The sequence below is a fragment of the Hippocampus guttulatus genome, chromosome 13 (genome assembly GCF_054856545.1).
Source record: "Hippocampus guttulatus isolate MCC_2025c chromosome 13, RoL_Hgut_1.0, whole genome shotgun sequence".
NCBI classification, from domain to species: Eukaryota; Metazoa; Chordata; class Actinopteri; order Syngnathiformes; family Syngnathidae; genus Hippocampus; species Hippocampus guttulatus.
The window spans coordinates 18,269,577-18,290,973 of NC_141273.1; the positions used below are offsets into that span (position 1 = coordinate 18,269,577).

A 21,397-nucleotide genomic window follows, 5' to 3' on the forward strand; every position below is an offset into this window, starting at 1 on the left:
GCAGGCCTGAGGATTTCGGAAATTCATGGTAACCGATTTTCGGTTCCGTCGGATTACCCAATGGGAAACCACGGTAACTAATGTTGGGTTCCGTAAACGTTCATCATGGGAACCCATTTTTCTATTTTGACAGATATTCATAATCAAGAATTCTGCAACTCAAAAGTACAATGTTTCAAGGGTAAATGTTTGAAAACTATGCATTAACAATGAACATTACATCAGCAGCTGTGTATTCCAGGTTTATTCCAAAAAATAAATGGATCAAAAACTGGTGTACTCATGTGGCATCATCAGAGTATTTTTTCCAATCTCACACTGCAAAGATTAATTGACTGGTAATCATTAATACAGGTAAGTATTGATGTGGCTCGACATCCTCTTCCCAAGACGATGCATGTGTAATCTACGATCAATTTGACGAAAGAATTTAACACACGTCATCACTAGTTCTACCAACAGTTAACATTAGCATTACTACACCTTGTGATGAATGTTTTATTGATAAAGTTACCATGCTACAACCAGTAAATTATACAATAACCAATACTGTTTCATAATATTTTTCACAGCGATTAGCCTACAAATCTAATGACCAATTTGCCTCGTAATCGTGCCTCGCGTCGTATCTCGCTCTCGCGTTCTGTGCATACGTCACAGGTGAGTTTAGTGATACGCCCTTTGGACGATTCAAACGAAAACTCAGACTGGCATTCCCATTTCTTAAATGTCGTTATTAGTAGAACTTTGTGAGTTTTTTTCGCCGCCATCTCAAACTTTCATCCGCGCGATTCCTCAGTTTGCGGACTAAAATAGCAACCCGCATGCGCACATAACGTTATCTGTTGCACCCCCCGCCCCCAACACTGAAAAGAAAACAAAATGAAAGTAAATTAGAAGAAAGACACATACACCACACACACACATACAGGCACAGTGAAATCGCGTTGATCACACAGTCAACTCGTGTGCGGTGACTTTTATGGTTAAACTATTTTTCGTACCGTTAAAATGACGCCACGGAAACGATACGCAACCGGTAACGATTGTTCCCATGAAATCCTCAGGCTTGCCGTAGTTTTTTTTGTTTGTTTGTTTGTTTTGACTGAGAAATTTCCTTGCGTCCCAAAAACGCACATTATTTGGAACTATGCGTCCCGTGGGAAAATTATGCGTCTAGGACGCGGGACGCAGAGGTAACGAGATGGCTGCACAACCCTGCTTGAGTTGGATTTATATTCCCAGCCCTCACCGTAATGAAACTTGACTTTTCAGAGAGCTCGAATAGACGAAGCTGCTAGCCAGTCTGGTTGCATTACGTTTCCCCCGCCCCTACCTACCCATTCACTACAAGAAAAGTCTCAAGATTTGTTGTACATGTCTTAAATGTTCACTACATGTGCTGGGGTTAAGGTCTGGGGCTCAAACAATGCTCCATTTCATGGTCTGTCATTTCTTTCCCTCCTCTTCCCTATTTTTTTCCTTTCACATGGAATCTATCAGGGCACTAAACAGCGAACCACCAAGGCTTCCCGTTCCGTCTCCCTGTGTTGGTCATTGTTGTTGTTTCTGTTTCTCTGGATGGCTTGGAACTGGGACAGTAAATTCCTTGTGTTTTTCATACTTGACCAATAAATCTGATTCTGATTTTGATTCTTTGTGGCAGCGACTGTCCTCTGACCAGGCAGCTAGCTTTGTTTCACTCTACAAGTGATCAGAAGTTGAGGACAGGAAGTAAACAAAACTGAGTTAATTTCTTTTAATGCTAAATCAATCTTCAAAATTAAAGCATTAATTTAACAGACCAATGCTAATCAATTACTTATCATATTTGCCGCAAGAGCCTTTTGGACCCTATATTTAAACACACACACACAATTCACACCACACCATCCACCTGAAATAGCAGCATATTCTGAGTACACCTCCACTCACCAACATTGAGAGGTAGAACACAGTAAGCAGACTCCGCAAATGTAGGCTTGAACTCCAGTGCAGGTTTCTCTAAACGAAGGATGTGGGAGAAGATGTACTGATGCAGGCGAATGATGAGGTCAAGCTCGGTGGCGGTGAGGTTAAAGCCAGACTTCTGTAGCTCAATGGAGATCGTCACCTCACCCGAGCGTGTATAGACCGGAAAATGGGGGATCTGTTGTAAGGGGATACAATAATCACATATACATAACGTATACATTTAATAACGTGGAGAAAAAAAGAGGAAAAAAAAGGTTTCTCATGGATGACCTTAATGGAAACCATGGAAACCAGAACTGCACGAAAGTGAAAAGCCCGAATTGTAATTGGTATTTTTGGATCATGATCAAAAGTTACCATAATTTCCGGACTACAAATAACACCCGATTTAAAGCCACAACAGCAAATTTCTAAATATATTGACCACTTCGTATTAATTGCAGCAGGTCTCCACGTAACAAAATGGGATATTTGCGAAGCAAGCGGTCACACAGATGGATTTTTCAAAAATATATTGACCTTCAACACTGTGAGACGCTCTTACATAATGGTGAACACAGCTAGTTATACAATGACATCCCAGATCCATTCTCAGGCTCTCATGACATAAGGCAAATTTGCTGACAAGCTTAAGTCAAGTCAAGTCAACTGTATTTATAGAGCACTTTCAAACAGCCATCGCTGCATACAAAGTGCTGTACATGGAGCAATTTAACATATACAATAAACAGCAAAACAAATCAGTAATAAAGACGGGAGAAAGCACCAAACAGTAAAACCAAGAACAAATCTAAGTCATGCTGAGTCAAATGCCAAAGAATACAAGTGAGTATTGAGGAGGGTTTTGAAGATGGGCAGCAAGGAGGCTTACCGAATGTTCAGTGGGAGGACATTCCAGAGAGAGGGACCAGCAACAGAAAAGGCTCGATCCCCTCTGAGCCTCAGTTTAGTTCTTGGTACTTCTAATAATGTCTGGTCTGCAGACCTGAGGCGCCGGGCAGGTGTGTAGGGGCGGATGAGCTCAGAGAGGTAAGGTGGCGTGAGATTATTTAGAGATTAAATAAAAGGATCTTCAAAATAACTCTAAAATGTAGGGGGAGCCAGTGAAGGGATGCCAGAGTAGGAGTTATGTGCTCCCTCTTACGAGTACCAGTCAAGAGGCGAGCAGCGGCATTCTGGACCAACTGAAGGCGCTTAATGGAGGACTGGCTGACTCCAAAGTAAAGGGCATTGCAGTAATCGAGCCGGGATGTGACAAAGGCATGAATTACTGTCTCAAAGTGTTCATGAGAGAGGAGAGGTTTTATTTTGGCCAGCTGTCTAAGGTGAAAGAAGCTGGATTTAACAACGGCACCAATTTGCCGATCAAGTTTGAAATCACTGTCCAGTTTAAGACCCAAATTTGAGACTGTTGACTTAAGATAAGGAGACAGGGGGCCCAAGTCTACAGGATGGGATGTACAAGGGCCACTGGGACCAAACAGTATCACCTCTGTCTTCTTTTCATTGAATTTCAAGAAATTTTGTGCCATCCAGGTTTTGATTTCTTCCAGGCAGGATAGGAGTGGCCTTAATGAGAAGGTGTCTTTTTTGCTCAGTGGGACATAGATCTGGCAGTCATCTGCATAGCAGTGGAAGGGAATACCATGTTTCCTTAAGATGGAACCCAATGGGAGCAGATACAGTCAGAACAGCAGAGGCCCCAGAATTGAGCCCTGTGGAACACCACATGACAGGGGAGCAGTGCGTGACTCAGAGCAGCCATGGCTGACACAAAAGGTTCTGTCAGCTAAATAGGACCTAAACCACTCAAGAGCACAACCGCCAATGCCCACCAAGTGCTGAAAACGAGTCAGCAGAATACTGTGATCCACTGTATCAAATGCTGCAGTTAAGTCCAATAAAACTAGACACACATGGTCCCCAGTGTCATTTGCCAGGAGGATGAAGTATGCCTCTGCACAGGCAAAGGTGGAGGTTTACAATTGATTCGAAATCGATTTACAATTTTAACATTTGCCAAAAATGTACGAGCATTGTGCTATATGTACACATCTTTATGTGTGTGCGTGTGCTTGTGGGTGAGTGTGCTCGTGTGTGTGTTAATGTGCATCTCGAGAAGCATATTTTTGGGGGGAAAACACAAAAGGATATAATCATATTGTTCAACATCACAATACATAGTGAAAGTTGTTTTTTGTACGAACCCAGTGATAAAAGTCACTACTAAAAATGTTTTGAATGAACACACTAATGGGGGATTGTCCAAGTCAACATGATGGCAGCTAGAATGATTCAGATGTCTGCTCTCAGTACATTACAGAAAAGTTGCTCGTGGCAAAGTGAAGAAAACAAATATTTTCACTTTTGCTTGACCTGCTAACAGGATCAGAATACGTACATTACAAAAAACTTTGTTGTTGTTGCAGTCACAAACAACATTTTCTGCATTTCAAACTTCCATTTACACCAGTTTACACCAACCATTTGTTCCTTATTACACAACAACCAATCTATCTTTCATTTATTTGGTTGTTTTAGCTTTAATGTCCAAAGCTACCTATAACTCCACATTTACTGTACATAATTCATAAGTACAGTCCACACAAGTACAGGTATTAGCTGTTTTATTATTATTATATTATTATTAATAAAAGTAGAGATAAGATAAGAAAACCTTTATTAGTCTCGCAATGGAGAAATTCCCAATTCACAGCAGCAAAGTTATGAAAGGAAGAAGTAGAACAACAAAATATAGGAGCTGCTGGAAAGGCAGCCACTCTCGCGGCTGGGTATTGATTCAGATTTCCCAAATCAATTTGATTTTATTCACAAGGGTCCAATTCGATTCGATTAACCAATCACTTAGTTTGGCTTTTGATTTAGTTCAGGATTTCGTCCAGTATCAATTGCACTTTCATATGGAAGACATTCAAAGAAGCGATGCTGCAAATAGTAGAAACGTATTGCCGTAACTAATATATTCATAAAAAATATTAATATTATAAATATTGTAAATAATTTATGAATATTTACGTTAAGAATTGAACCCAAAGCAGTTACATGGCTCACGTATGCTTCATTGAACATGAGCTGATCAAAAAAATAAATATAATATAAATCAATTCCAACCACAGGGCAGGCTGTGTAAAAAAACAAACAAAAAAACCCACTGCATACTCTTGACATTCACATTGCTGTTACTCTCACAATAAAGGACAGAATCCAACTGCAACGGACAGGACTGCAGGGGAAAAAAAACAAAAACAAACAAACAAAAAAAAACATCGGTAACACCACTCACGAGGACGTGCACACCGCAAGAGCCAGGACAAGGCCATGAAAAATCCTGCTGGACCCCCCCACAACCTGACCACCACCTCTCCAGCTACTTCACTCAGGTAATCACTATCGAGCCTTTTATCTCTTGCCATTAACTCCCTAAACAGTGACTCAAATCTATAGTGGCTCTTTGCATTTTTGCACACCCCTGTGAGACAGTATTGCTGCATTGATCATTGTAGCTTCAGCTTTCTACATACTTGAACAATTGTCGTTGATCAATATTCCACAGCACTAGACACCTTAGAGTGCCCAAGGACTTTCTGCATAATTGCACACCGAAAGTTGTACGACAATTACTGCTAGTGGTCACTTAAAAATGGTGCAATGGTTATCTGCATCAACTGCACAACCGTCATAATATTGTTTTGCACCACAGATTTGTGGTTTGTATATATCTCGAGCCACTGTTCAGACGTAAACATAAATTTGGCATGGTTTATCAATCGCAGTCTCAAGGTAGGGTCGAACGCTCGCTGTGAGGCCTACCATCAATTCTACCACAGGTTTCACAGCTTTTGAGCTGGAACATGGCCAGGAGTTTCCTGGTCCATGGCGGTCCATGGACTCGGGCACTCTTCAAAAAATGGTTCCCCATAAACTTTATATATCTCGTTTCTTATTTCCAGAAGCAGATTAACCCCCAGTGTCAACACTCAAACGAGTCAGGCGTGGAGACACAGACGTGCCCTGAGCAGGTGTATGTGAGGGTCCTAAACCAGAAAAGGACACCAGCTGAGATGACCATACAAGGTTCCAGAAAGGATCAGCCATGCTGTCTGTCTGGAAGGAAAGGTTCCATGTGTCACACTGTGCAACAAGCCCCTGGAGCATCTCCAACTTTAAAGTGACATGCTGAAGAGTGACTGGACGTGGAAGTCGAACAAAGCCATCATGCGGTCCCGGACCAAAACATGCATTTCTGCGATTGGCTGGCAACTGATTCAGGGTGTCCCCCGCCTACTGCCCGAAGACGGCTGGGATAGGCTCCAGCACCCCCCGCGACCCTAGTGAGGATCAAGCGGTTCAGAAAATGGATGGATGGATGGAGGATACACTAGGGGTGTTCACACGGCACACATTTGCTCCGGTGCTGCACCGATGTATTTTGTTGCGATATATCTTACACCGGAGCAAATTTTGTGGAGCATTCACACGTACAAAGCCGCTGAGCGTGTTACCCACGTTGCAGCCCCGGTGCAGCCCCACTTGCGTTCACACGGCAGTTTCTGCAGCAGTGCAAAACAATAGAAAACAAAGAGCTGTCGTGTTGGTTCTGTTTAAAATATACAACTCAAGCAACTACTGTACAGGCACGTCCTTCTCCTTGTCGGTCTCCATGCCTTCTGCTCGAGAGGCGTTCAATGACCGTCCCCGAAAACGTAAATCAACAATGACTTCAATGACACTCAGAAAAGCAAACATGTAATCCGCCAAACAGAAAATCAAGAGAGGAAATCACAAAATAAATTCTATGGGGGGGCTGTGAACACACAACAGAGGAACAAACTACACAAACAACTCCGAGACAGTCAAGTCTCCTACAAAAGGAAAGATGACGGAAGTACAACAGAGCACGAAAGCAACGCATTCTAGCCGTATGTAATCAACTCTTCTCATGCGTAGCGAGGCTACTCTGCCCACAAATGAGCATTTGCTCCGGAGCAAATTTTTAACCCTGTAGCATTCACATTTTACATCGGTGCTGCCCCGCAAACGAGCATTTGCTCCGGAGCAAATTTTTAAACCACCTCCCTGAGCAGGGTTAAATTTGCTCCGGTTTAAGCTCTTTTCAGGGGCTACACCGGTGTAACTTTGCACGTGTGAACGCTCTACTGGGGCTGCAGCACCAGAGCAAATGTTTCCGTGTGAACACCCCTACTGACAATTATGTGATCACAATATTCATTGTAATCAAGAGAGGGATTTAGAATAATTAACTACTTACTGTTTTTAGTACTACTTTTATTGCTTTCTAATCACAAACACCTGTGTGGGGATTTTCCAGCGAACATGTTTAACCTAACAGAAGGAGCTGTGATCTTGATCATTTATGTTGCTGGCACCAGCCAGAAAGGACAGTTGTCTGTCTCCTCACACATTCCAACTTTTATGACTACCCCGAATCACACTGGATTTTGTCTTTTTGTAACTGTCTTACATAGGGAGTGATTGTCCATCCCCCATTTGCATATTGCCTCTATATTATATTATTTATATTCTTATGTCTGTACATCTAAAAATACAAAGGTCTGAATCGATTTGTACTGAGTTGTGATGTTGGAATAAAGAGATGAAAAGAGATGTTGGAAAACAGAAAAGACATTGAAGTGCTGGGGTCTTCACTTTTAGAGAAATAAAAGAACCTGTGTGCAAAGGATCAACAAATGGGTGAAATTCGTTTGCAAGAGGAAACGTGTGCAATGACATATAAAATAAAATGAAATGTACCAATGGTCTTCAGTTCTGTACTTTGCTGGAGTGTGTACTCCTCTTCATTTCAAAGGCAGAGAATGTACCAAACCACTAACATATGATTTGAGGGTTGTATCCCGATTATAAGATAACCTTTATTTGTCCCACACTGGGGAAATTTGCAGTCTACAGCAGCAAAATTGGGGGAGGTGGGAGAGAAAAAAAACAAAGTGTTCCATTGCACAGAATAAATGTTTCAGAAAAAAAACTGAAATTAAAAACAAAAAAAAATTAATTAATTAAATACACAGTTTGTCCGGTGTGTCATTTTCAGTTGCTTTATGTGACTTCGGAGCAATATCATTTTTTGTTGTTGCAGAAAAATCATTCTGGGATCGTAAACCAAGTATCTCGTGAATGGTTGCTGGCATGCTAGCACAGCCAGATATAAACAATGCATCATTAGCTTGAAGCGACGTTGTGATTACTGTATACTGTAACCAATCGTGTATCAATGGCTGCATGGTGGTGGTGAGAGAACTGCATAAAATTATCATCTTTCGTTTTTGTTTTGCATATAGACGTTAATGCTTGCTGGCTCTCCCAGCGTAATTTTTGACAGACAAATTGGCCACTTGACGAGCATGGGAAACATTTACCTCACCAACTCCTGTTTTCACCTCATCGTTGGCTGACTGAAAACAAAAGCTGCTGTCACTTGAACTAGTTGATCCTATCTTCTAAAAATCTCTCAAATTTGATAATAGTTCAGGCCCGGCGACGTCTGTAAATTCATTTTTCATCATAGTGGTAGTGCCACTTGCTGGCTAAATGAAACAGATGGTTTATTCTTTTATGTTTTTCTCCAAGCGGGTGAACCAGGTCAACCTCATATTTGCTCTGAAAAGTGTTCAGGATTTCGTGATGTTGAAACACAAAAATTGTGATGTTTCGTGAAATGCGACTGCGTTTACGACATGCTGACAAGAAAACAAGAGTTGTTTTTGAATCCCTAAAAATACACAACTACTCATCAGCCCTTCATAGCTGCTTGCAGCTGGAGTTATGGTGACAATTTAAGGTGTATTCATTATTCCTCAGGGGTCCTTATTTAGTAGTCCACCTGTGCTACTTTGTATTGTTCTACATTTGTTGTGCCGTTGAATAAATAAAATGTTTGAAATAAATGAAAAATACAGGTTCATAAAATGTCCCATTACTTATTTTTGTTGCCAGTAGCAATGCTTTAAAACTGGCAATTTAAAAGCAATGATTGTTTTTTTTTTTTTTTTTTTTTTTTTTTTACAGCGACCCCAACATGGAACATGGACCCTAATCATTTCTACAAAAACAACTGAGATTTTGCAGTGGTCACTGGCTTTGGCCCTAAAAATAAAGCAGAGAGGCATTAAATTCTAACATACTTGTGGTATAGGTTTAGCTGTCAGGATGCCGAAACACCGGGTGCTGTCCTCTGGTGGATAGAGCTTCCTTCGGCGGAAGTTGAGCTCATCCGGGAGTGGCGTGGTGAGGACCATCCCAATGACATATAGGTAGTAAGTATGCTGGGGGGTAGCAAAACTGTCCTGCAGACACTCGGGGATCTGAAGATCATAAAGAAGGGACAGAGAATTGTCAATGTCATGCCAAATCATGTAACAATCACCACTTCGGCTCACAAACTAGTGAACCGCTAACACATTTTATGGAAGCACTCATACATATTTTGGGTGTACTTATATCACTTTTATAGACAAATTATCCTATTTGTCGTCGTAGCTGGGTGAGGGGGGCACTAAATATTTTCTTCTACCTTCGCAGGCGTAACAGAAAATTTGTGAGAACCACTGATTTAAACCGAAATAAATCCGCATACAAACACAATTGAAAGACGTCTACACACAAATGAAATGCTAAACACTCACACACAGAAAACTGAAATCCTTTCACACCTCATAATTTTATGAAATGCGTTCATTTACGATATTGAATGATGTGTTTCAGTAGTGTACGTGTTTTAGGCTGCAGGTGTATTCATATATTTTTTTTTCCTATGTGTGACATACAGTGTATGTTGGACTTATTTTCATGTCAATATGAAACAACAAAATTCAGATTTTTTTTTTTTAATCCACAGTAGGCCTCTTTTGTATATGGATATAAATCACATTTGTATCTGATGCAACTACAGTCTGGACGCTCAGGTTGCACTGCAGTGACTAAAAGTCATCAAAAGGTGACTTAACTGTTCGACAAAACAGACAAGCACAAAATGCAGTGATGGACGAGTGAACAGAAAACAATCAGTGGTGAAGATGATGTGAAATTATTCGGTGAAGAAAATGATTCCACAAAGTCCCTGGAATGTTCACATGTGTGACGACTGAGACCTTACACTAGGGGCCATATTTAATTCCCTAATCACATTCAGCCACTTGATGTCAATGTCACCATAACTCCATATATAGTTTCTGTTTCTCTCTCTCTCTATATATATATATACCTGTATATATACAGTGATCCCTCGCTACTTCGCGGTTCGTTTATCGCGGGTTCAGTGCATCGTGGATTTTTTTCAAACATATTAAAAAATTTTAGCATTAACATACTAGGTGTGTGATTGCTGAAAGCACACACCGAGAGTGGCTATTGATGAAAAAATATGAAAATCAGCCGGGGGTCTGGGGGCCATCGGCCACCAGCGGGGTCCAGGGGCAACGCCCCGGATGGGTGACCCAGGGGGCAAAGCCCCCGGAAGCTAATGGGTTTTTAGAGATTTTAAAGCCTGAAAGCCATTCATTTTACCAACAAAATTTGACATTTTTTGTTGAAATACCATCCTCTGGTTACATATAAAACTGACACTTCATACTAAAGTAGAAGTTTATTTGGAGTACATACATTAGTTTATGGATTTTAGAGATTTTAAAGCCTTCAGCGATGGCTGTTTGAAAGTGCTCAATAAACACAGTTGAGTTAAAAACCATTAATTTTATCAACAGAATTTTACAATTTTTGTTGAAATACCATTCCCTATTTGCTTACAAAATTGGCACTTTAATACCATGCTAAAGATGAAGTGTATTCAATGTACACACAACTTTAAACTTCCACAGAAAAAAATCCCAATAGATTGTTCACTATTCTTTCAAGTGAAAATTCGACATAGGCCTTTGTGCAATTTTGCTTATGCATTCCTGGTGATAACCAACAGGTAACTTCAAATTTGCTGCTCAAAATCAAAACTAAAAAAGGAAACTCTCCGTGCCATTTAAGATTTGTTCATTACTTGTATTCATAAAATGGTGTGTAAATGTGATAAAAGGCTGTTGATTTTTACCTCATACAGTGATAGTGAAGTCCCAAAACGGTTTCCTATATATGGGTTATGAATGCATTTTATCCTATAAAGTGGGTGTCTATTTACAGTATATACAACTATGTACAGTTTCATGATGTAGAATGTTAATTTTCTCTTCATTTGAAGCTTTTTAGCAAGAGCTAAAAGCTTGTTGGTCCTCTTCGTCTTTTTAGCCAACTCCTCCTGTTTTTTTACATGCTCCAGCCTTGCTTTCTTCTGCTCCTTGTCCAATTCATCCTTTACCTTTCTCTTGCGTGACTCTGTAAAGCTTTCCATCCGCTCGATCTGTATAGAGTGACATCGTCACACACTGTACAGAGCTTTACCAGCGACATCAAGCTTTTTCACGAAATCTGACACAAGCACAGACAATGGTTCCTCTTTACTGGTTCCTACTGGGGACACTGTCAGCTTTCTATCCAACCAGTCCCATCGAAACTTGTTTTTTAGATCCGCATCTATCTGACGCACTTTAGCTTCGTCACGAGTCTCGATAACATTCGGCATTTTGTTTAATACACACTACATACACGAGTAATTTCAATACGGGAAAGGGGTTTAGGAAGGCGAACACGGATTGGTTGTGATTCTGCATTTGCCGATATAGCGACCAATCACAACAAGTAAGACATTGGTTTTAGCCCATATACGAAGTAACGACAAACTAACGCTTCGCGAGAAAAAAAATGTATTCAAAATGGATGCTTGCAAACTATTTGTAAACATTACGAGTCCAGCGTTTGCCGAAGACAAGTAAGTCCGGCAGCCCAGAAATAACACCAGACCTGGCATAGGCTCCAGCACCCCCGCGACCCTTGTGAGGATAAAGCAGATCAGAAAATGAATGGAAGGATGGATGTACATGAATATCAATACTTGCGGCCTTCTCAAACATCTTTTTTGTTGTTCACAATGATCATGCAGTGAGACTACCAGATAAATTCTGTTCTGAATCTCACCGATCAGACCCCGAATAAATGTTACGTGCTTTCATCAAGATTCAGTGCATTGGCATATGTCCCTTGGGGGGGCGGGACGAGCAGCTATCAAAGTTATGTCGACGGAGATATTATGTGCATGTGCATTTGCTCTCTGCTCAGAAAAGGCAAAAAATAAATAAATAAAACAACGATGGACCCTGTTCCTGGATGGTGGGGAGAGGGCAGTATGGACTCATCTCCAAAAGGAGCTTGAGGTAGTGAATGAATTTGTTTAATGACACTACATTTGCTAATCTGATCGTAGCTTTTCAGTTAGGAAATGCAGCATGATAACTCATGTTACGTACGTACATATTTCGTCTCCTGTCATAAGTAGCAGAGCACACTCTTACTATTGGTCAATACCGAAGAACCAGTCGAAGGATAATGAAGGACATTTCACACGATGTATAGCAAGACGAACACAAATTTTGTCGAGCCAGACTTTTGTTTTTGTGGTTGTGAAGCATCCCTCACTCTTGATCATAGGTGTCAAACTCAGGTCCTGGAGGGCGATACAAACGATCAGATCACCAGCAAGCTCTACATAAGCCCAACATTGAACATCTTCATTTGAATCAGGTGTGTTGCAACAGGGAGACTTGGAAAACATGTAGGACAGCGGCCCTCCAGGCCCTGAATTTGACAACTATGCTCGAGATGATCAATCGTTGAGTATATCACACTGCACGTGAGACGATGCTATGAGACACTACATTTGTCTGCAACGTGTCTGTCGGTTCAAATACGGGCTATATTTGTGTCGTCTGATGTCGCAAGTTTTTATTTTGAAATTGGCCCTCGGAAGCAATCCTAAAGTCAAAATAACATACAAGTCATATGTGAAGAAATGTTTAGTTGTAAAAAGCAGAATATATCGTTATCGAAAGCATAATATCTGTACCATTGGAAATAAATGGGGAAATGTTTAATGTAAAATATGAACTTGGGGGAAAATGGCAAGTATGAGAAATGAGAAAAATTGTACGCTGGAAGGCGTCAATATTTGGAGTAGGGTGAAATTGGAACCACATATATCGGATTTATTATATGGGAGTTACCTCAGCCTTCATACAATTACTTGCCTATGAAATGCGAGCCTGAGAGTTGAAGCTGGCTAACATCGGAGTTTGCACATCCTTTTTTTCTACACTACGTACCTGTATCCATCCGGAGATGTTTCATTGTATTAGTTTGCACAGTATAAAAAGAGTTGCACGGAGGCAACTGTTATTTATTTTAAGTTAAACTGCACGTTCATTGAGCGTTCATATGCCAACCACTTGTGCGTGCGCACACCTCGCTGGTTCTGTGGACAAATAAATCACTTTTGTGCTCCAAATTTCCTCTTTTGTGCTCATAATTATCGCATAAATCACACTGGAGCCTCTCTTTACATGATGAAGGGGTTTAGGTTTGCTTCCGTATTTTTTTCCGAACGAACATTTCTATTGATATCGATCAAGTGATAATGGCGATACATATCGATAATGAATTATTTTCAAACCCTAGTTCATCCTAATAATTCCCTCACAGCTTTTGGGTAGCACTGTCGCCTCTTTGTCGAGCCAGGCCGGCCAGGAACGCTGGTTTCCTCCTCATCGTGAAGGTCCAGCTCTTCCTCGTACTTTACGGTTTCCTTCCCGACTGGCATCAAATGATCATCGAGCTCACCTTGGAAAGTCGGTTGCAAAGCATAAAATAGGGGAATAACAAATCCTGATAACAAAGGAGGACTATGGTTTCCATACTGTACCTATTCGATGTAGTTTCTCACAACAAAGTAGTGCAACTGCTTTCTCTGCCAATCTGGCACAATTCATTTTTGGACCCTGTGAAGATAGAATGTCTGAAAAAATTATTTGCTTGCTACAACACTTGTTTAGGGATGTTATAGTTTACTCCATACCTTAACAGGCACTCTCAGAGGGGAGTTGATGGGTAAAGCAAGTGTAGACTGGAATTTTCCATCCTGCATTTCAACTGTTTTACACTTGGGAGCCAAGTGAGTAAAGGGGTCACTGGGCAGGCGAGCACAGTACCTGAGCCATTTACACAAAATTTATTTTTCAAAATGGTTGTTTGCATGGGTTCAATTTTGGAAACAATGTAACCACAGATAAAGCATACCTGTTAATGTGACCAATGGCAGTATTGATGGTGACCCGGGGACCTCCATCCTCAGATTGAAGCACATATGGAGGAAGGATGTTGTCATCATCCAACACCTGCTCTCCTTCAAACTCACCAACCTCCACAGATTTGGAGCACTTGTTCCTCAAGATCTGCTCGGAAGAATCATAATCATCATCATTCTACTCCCACCTTTTAAAATTATTTATTTTTAAATGTAATTTCGTTTCGTTTAGTGATTTTTTTTTTTATTTTAAGTTAAAATGTGGTTTACGGAAGACTTGCAGATAGCAGAAGTTAAAGCAGAAAATGTAGAGGAGAGGGAGAGATGAAAGACAATTCTCAATGTCAAGGGTAAAGCTGAAAGGGAAAGAAGACTAGTCTCCCACTTCTCGAGCTGTAGCTTCATTGCGGGGGAGAGGTTTGCGTGGCCAAATCTTCCTAGGGGCTAAGTGCTCAGTATGAGATGTGCGGTCAGGGTAGGCAAGTGAGGTAGTGCTGCGCCCCGCTGGCCGTTCATAGACAAATAGTGCCCTCCATAATTGGCACACTCAGATTTGTTAAAAGCCTCCCTAAAAAAAATTGTTTTAATTGCAGAAGCACACTCATGTGCGCGACTGCATGGTTGGGCACCCACGTGCATGCATGCGCACGCGCGCGTGTCCTTGCACGAGCGCGATCGTACGAAGTTGGTCGCTTCAAAAGTCGATCTTTGGGCAAAAAAGTGTGTGTGTGTGTGTGTGTGTGCGCACGCGAGTAAAAGATGCCCATGTGTATAATGTGGCTCTTTGCAGTAACACGGTAAAAAAATTGGCTCTTAGTCTGACTGGTTGGCTACCCCTGTCATAATCATTCAGCCCTCATTCCAATATTTTTGCTCACTTGCATGATTTCAAACACAAGGTGCTCTGTCGTGAGTTGTTCAACACATCTAGATGTAAATACACAAATAGATGGACTTCTGAACTTCTGTTGCATGTTTATCTTTTGATCTGAAACCCAAATATCTTCAGTGCAAAACAAAAACAAAAGAATTGACCATGCAATTCTAATACTTTTAAAGGGAACACACGCACACCTTCCAAATAATTGTGCATGCAGTGAATGTGTGCGTATATTATGTATATATATATATATATATATATATATATATATATATATATATTAGAGCTGTCAGTTTAGCGCATTTTTATTGGCATTAATTTAAATGAATTTTAACGGGATTAAATTTTTTCTCGCGAGATTAACACGGCACACGTCACAGCGGATGTTACGTTGCTCTATAAATAAACCAGAAAAAAACAACAAGTGCGCTGCACAGGTCCACACACATTTGTTTTGCCAGCCACGGCAGCGCAAGACACCGAAAACGGATACTTAAAGAGTTTATGAATGGAAAGTTTACTTTTAAAAGGTTGCCAGATTGCTCCACTGACAAGACCAAAGTTACCTGTATCATATAGGTAAACAATGTATGCCACTGACGCGATTGTTAGTTGTTTGGAACTATTTTGTGTGGAAGGTTACAGTGTTCCGTGTCCATATAAATAGAGCAGGGTCTGACAGTGATGAAGTTCAGCGGTGCAGTGGTAGCGACCTAGCGAAAATAAAACGTCTCCAGTGTTGTCGTCGAACCAAGTGTAGTCACCCGAAATGATGTCTACACAAAATCGTAGAGAGACTTCTGCGCAAGAAGGACCAACAGAATCAACATAGCCTGACTGCTGTGTTCATGGCAAACTTGAGAAAAACGAAGCATGCAACCATGGCTTGAATCCACTATAGGCTGAGTACTTGTTTACTTTAGAGGTGCACTTTATAATGTTATATGGCTCTGTTTTGATTCCATAAAAAGAGCTGTTAAAGCAGCTGTTGTGTGACAAAATAGTTTTTTCACTGTTGTTGATGGACAGTAATATTGTGTGAGATATTATGTGTGAATAACTGCTCCAAGTGAAAAATGTTCATGTAAAATTGAAAATCGAAATTGTTATTTCAGTAAATATTTGCATTTTGCACATAGAAAGCTGATTCATGATTCCATGTTGATGAAAGCATCAAAATGGGGAAAAATAGTACAAAAAATATATAAGGAAATTCAGAAACGATTAAAAAAATGCGTGAGGAATCACGATTATTTTTTAGTGAATTTGAGTTAATTATGACAGTTGCATTTTTAATTAAATATTTTAATCGTTTGACAGCTCTATATATATATATAGAGAGAGAGAGAGAGAGAGAGAGAAATATCTGACCTTTTCTATTGCCTTGTAGGTGCCGAGGTCATTTTCAAAGCATTTGGTCTTGTCACGATCAGCCAACATAACATAGTTGGAGACAGGAGCTCGAGCTCTGCCTTTGGACTGGACATATGATCTGTATTCAGTTGGCAAGTCAAACCGCACCACCAAGTTACACTTCGGAATGTCCACACCTTCCTCCACAATGCTAGTGGCAATTAGCAGGTTGGTTTCATGAGCTCGGAATTTACGGAGAACCTAGAGGAGAAAGATGGAAGTCAATTAATACAGTGGGTAAATATTGATGGATAATGTGTAAAAGACAACCGATTTTTGAACGATACGCGTGATCAAAACAAGAAACCAATAGGAACCTGCTCTGGCTAAAAGTTCCTCATGGGTCGAAAAATACAGATTGAGATATTCATTTTTTAAATTCTATATTTAATTTCCTTATTGTAATTGAAACCCCTAGTTTTGAGACAAATTCTGTGTGTTTAGAGCTTTTGTTTAGTATCTCAATCTTTCAAAAGTCCAGAGCAACCAGTACCAAGGGAAAAAGATGTTCACCCCAAACTGTTGAAAGACCACTGAAAAGTACATTCCAACACCAGGTAAGGACATCATTTGAGATTTTTAATCCTTTAAAAGCTGAGCAAGTTTGACCTCTCAGCAGATGAAACATGCCAAAAATTGTGATTTAGCCTCAACTGAAAAAACAACCTTGAACATCCCATTCATCTTACATTTCATCTCCTGAGGTATCATCAACCAAGATTTGGCTGTTGTGTTGGTCTTACTTGTGGCCTTTTTTGAAGCGGTCAAATTACTTAATGGGAAATGGATTTCATATCTCAACTCAACTCAATTTCTTGAGCATTTTAAAACACCATTTCTGCAAAGAACGTACTGAATATGGAAACAAAAATCCGTCATACAAACACAAAGACAATTAAAAAGAAGAAACCAATTACACAAATAGAGCAAACCCCCCAAAACACTAAAGTAATGCCGTGTCTCATTATGAGTCAAAAGCCATCGAATAGACATGTGTTTTAAGAGTTTTTAGGAGTTTTAAAAATGGACAGAGAAGGGGCTTGCCGAATATTTAATGTTAAGTCATTCCAAGGAAAGGGACAAGCCAACCGAAAAGGCTCAATAACCTCTGAACCTCTGCTGAACTCTCAGTACCTGCACTAACGTCTAGTATGTCCAAATATTTATGGACTTGACAACAGATATCTATCTGCATAACAGTCAAAGGAAATACCATGTTTCTTGAGATGAAACCCAGGAACAGCAAACGCAATGAAAACAGCAAGGGCCGCAAAATTGAGCCCTGTGGAACATCACACAACAGAGAAGCAGAGCGGGACTCATAGCAACTAAGACTAACACAAAAAGTTTTGTCAGCCCATCAGGATCTAAACCCCTCTAAAGCACTACCACAAGTACCCACAGTTTTGTTTATTTTATTTTTTTAATGGAGCCACTAAATTCAATATTGTAGAGCAGCATAAGTGGAACCAAGATCTAAGTTCCTCTGTGTGTAAGGGAACGCATAGATCATCAAAGGCAGCAGCAGGTGGTAAAAAAAAAAAAAAAAATCCTACAGCTCCACTCAGGAGCATCAGATTAAACAGTAGTGTAGTAAAAGTCATCATTAAAGAATACGTCCATATCATCAGAAATCATATTGTCCAAGACTCAAATTTGACACCGGTAGACCATATATGCAAGATACTTTATACCTTGGTATAAAGTATGTCTTTGTTTACAGTATGTGTTGAGAAAGTCACACTGCGTTAAAGGAGAGGTGCCCATTACGTCGATCGCGGTCGACCGGTTGATCGCGAGGGGTGTAGAGGAGAGGAAAAAAAAAACATTTGTATATCTCTGTGCATGTAATATATTTTTTGTGTTAATGCAAACTGCACCCTCATCATCCTATCAGTCTCACTTTCATAAAAAGTATTGAAAAGGTCAAATAAAATATAGCAGGTTATCTTTAACCGACGGTAGCCCGTGACCTGCGTCACCGGAGGTTGTTAGCACTCAGCAGTCTGCAATTGCGGCTTGTGGTCAGAGCTGTTGTGCAATATCTTTTATCATTATCATTATTCTCATTCAGTTTGTTTCATGTACAATTCACAGAGGGCACTGGCATAAAATAGCAATCTGGAGGACCGACAGAAGCATTTTAAAACGGTACGCGTGAGCTCCGATAGTTAACAGGCTGCAAAATGCGTCGCATGCCTCCGTGTTACTCTTCATGGCAATGACAATGTATGACGTAATTACTTTTTTGTTGTTGTTTTACATACACAACATTGAATTTTTCAGGAGTGTAAATGTTTCATTTCTTTCTCAGACACATCTCCAAAAAAAAGAAAACTCAACACATGGTGTTTTGATATACTTCAAAGTGGAATGATTGGATTCGGGTTAATTTATCCCGTATTTTCACGACCATTCGGCGCACCGTATTGTTGGGCGCAGTCTCAGTAACGGGTGCTATTTCTGTATTTGACACATACACAAAACGCACTGTATTATTGGGCGCAGCCAGGCATGGTAAAACATACGCCTGTTTAAACATACGGCATGCTCGGGGCATGCCTTTAGCGTCCTCTTACACGCCCACCCTTCACTCATTGGCGACTGGTACCTGCTCGGGGCGTGCCTTTAGCGTCCTCTTACACTCACACCCTTCACTCATTGGCGACTGGTACCTGCTAGGGACGTGCCTTTAGCGTCCTCGTACACGCCCACCCTTCACTCATTGGCGACTGGTACCTGCTAGGGACGTGCCTTTAGCGTCCTCGTACACGCCCACCCTTCACTCATTGGCGACTGGTACCTGCTAGGGACGCGCCTTTAGCGTCCTCGTACACGCCCACCCTTCACTCATTGGCGACTGGTACCTGCTAGGGACGTGCCTTGAGCGTCCTCTTACATGCCCACCCTTCACTCATTGGCGGACTTCCGCATGCCTGTCGTCACTCACTTCCGCCTTTTCTCTGTAGAAACAGCGTGTAGGCCAGAAGTGCTCTCAGTCAGGCTTTGGAACTCGGCGCATATACTAGACGCTCCGCATTATAAGGCGTCCTGTCCATTTTGGAGAAAATTTTAGACTTTTGATGGCGCCTTATAGTCGTGAAAATACGGTACTCACATCTTGTAAATCAAAAAACAATATTCCGGCTCAAAACGTTTTTTGTTAAACCACTACCGTTGATATATAAAAGTGTTTTTTAAAAAGTCGCCCTTCCTCCACCACAGCCCAAAGTCCTCTGAGGGTGGTGGGGGTTGAGGGGGTGAGGTCAATTTTAGAGAAATTATATATGAGTGCAAGATTTAGTCCACAGAAACACGGAGGCACTTCTGCATGAGCATCTCTGATGATGACAATGTCATTTATGTATTTAATTTACATATTGATAAAACCTGTGGTCCAGTGGTTAGCGCATCAACCTCACAGTGCAGAGGTGCAGGGTTCGATTGCGGCTCCAGCCTCCCCGTGTGGAGTTTGCATGTTCTCTCCGTGCCTGCTTGGGTTTTCTCCGGGCACTCCCATATTTCAAAAACATACAGTACATGGCAGGTTCATGGAACACTCTAAATTGTCCCTAAATTGTCTCTGTGTGCCCTGCGATTGGCTGGCAACCGGTTCAGGGTGCCTCCCGCCGACAGCTAGGATAGCCTCCAGCATCCCCCGTGACCCTTGTGAGGAAAAAGCGGATCTGAAAATGGATGGATGGATATAGATAAAATGTGATTGTTAAGTGCTATATTGTACGATAGAAGTTTGGAGTTCTTGAGGTCATGTAACGGAATATAATTTTTCTTTTCTTTTGGTAATATATACAGACAATCGTCTGTGAATCTTCATAGGTGTTTTTAGTAACACACTTGGCAGTGTGAACTTAGCCATTTTTTGGAGGGGAGGGGTACATGTTGCAATGTTATGGTGTTATTAAGAGGTGAATTAGATCACCAGATACCCATTGAAGGTCCAGGTCCAAAACTCACCACCCACCACTGGATTTTAGAGTCTCCTTTGAAGCTCTCACAACATATGAATATTTTGCACCTCATTTGCCCTTCCAAGGTTAATTTATCAGGCTGACAAGTGCAAAATTCTGGTAACCAGGCTGGCCAAGATGGGATGGTCAGGAATGCTGACAAGGGGTGGCTCCATTTTGCACCGTCCACGTCCACCGCTCTACTCACGAGCTTGCGATTGCGGGCTGAGCCTCATTGAGATGGAAAAACCCATCCCATCAATTCAGGTGTGACGCACCTGTCAAGTGTTCAAGTATGTGAGTCCAGGCCTGAATATATGCAAACATATTTTTCATCATATTTGGAGCACCACCTACTGGATGAAGGAAATGATTTATCCTTGGCCGTTTCTCTCCTTGAGGGTTAACCAGATGTACCTCATATTTCCTGGGAAGAGTGTTTAGACCTTCATGATGTGAAATGAAGTCAAACGCTGTTGCCGTGGCAATGTACTGTTTGCCAAAAATACAATGCAAATTTTCTGGGTCCAAACATGCTTGAAAACCCAAGAAATATTTCAAACACACCAGGCTTGGCAAAGTCATCAATACTTTATCAGGTCTTTTTTTTTTTTTTTTTTTTTTTTTGGTGAAGAAAAAAATGAGTGGACAGTTTTGGCTGTCTCTTCAGCATTTGCCTGAGCTGTCAGTGTCATGGCTTCCTTGTGAAAGCTGACGGGATCAGGAAACATTCAAAATAAGGCTACCTGGTCAAGGCTGCGAACCAACTCCCCACCGCTGCTTTTCTAAAGCACAAAAATGCATCAAAATATGTAAACAAATACATGCTACAATTAGATTATTGCACAATAAAGGAGATTTGTGCATAATGTAAAAAACAAAGAAAAGAGTAAAGAATAAAAATGATGGCAATTTAACTTATAATCT

At 40.9% G+C, this 21,397-nt stretch overlaps 1 protein-coding gene across 2 annotated transcripts in view; it reads right to left on the bottom strand.

The window, feature by feature from the left end:
- Positions 1-21,397, bottom strand: part of dicer1 (dicer 1, ribonuclease type III) — a 115,823-nt gene that overhangs the window by 65,625 nt on the left and 28,801 nt on the right. For both annotated transcript variants that reach the window (XM_086126957.1, XM_086126958.1), the window contains exons 11-17: positions 16,461-16,703; positions 14,203-14,357; positions 13,982-14,114; positions 13,829-13,904; positions 13,607-13,746; positions 9,156-9,335; positions 1,936-2,149 (exon numbers count right to left, since the gene is read on the bottom strand). In XM_086126957.1, coding sequence (XP_085983083.1) covers positions 1,936-2,149; positions 9,156-9,335; positions 13,607-13,746; positions 13,829-13,904; positions 13,982-14,114; positions 14,203-14,357; positions 16,461-16,703 — 1,141 coding nt within the window. The remainder of the gene's footprint in view (positions 1-1,935; positions 2,150-9,155; positions 9,336-13,606; positions 13,747-13,828; positions 13,905-13,981; positions 14,115-14,202; positions 14,358-16,460; positions 16,704-21,397) is intronic.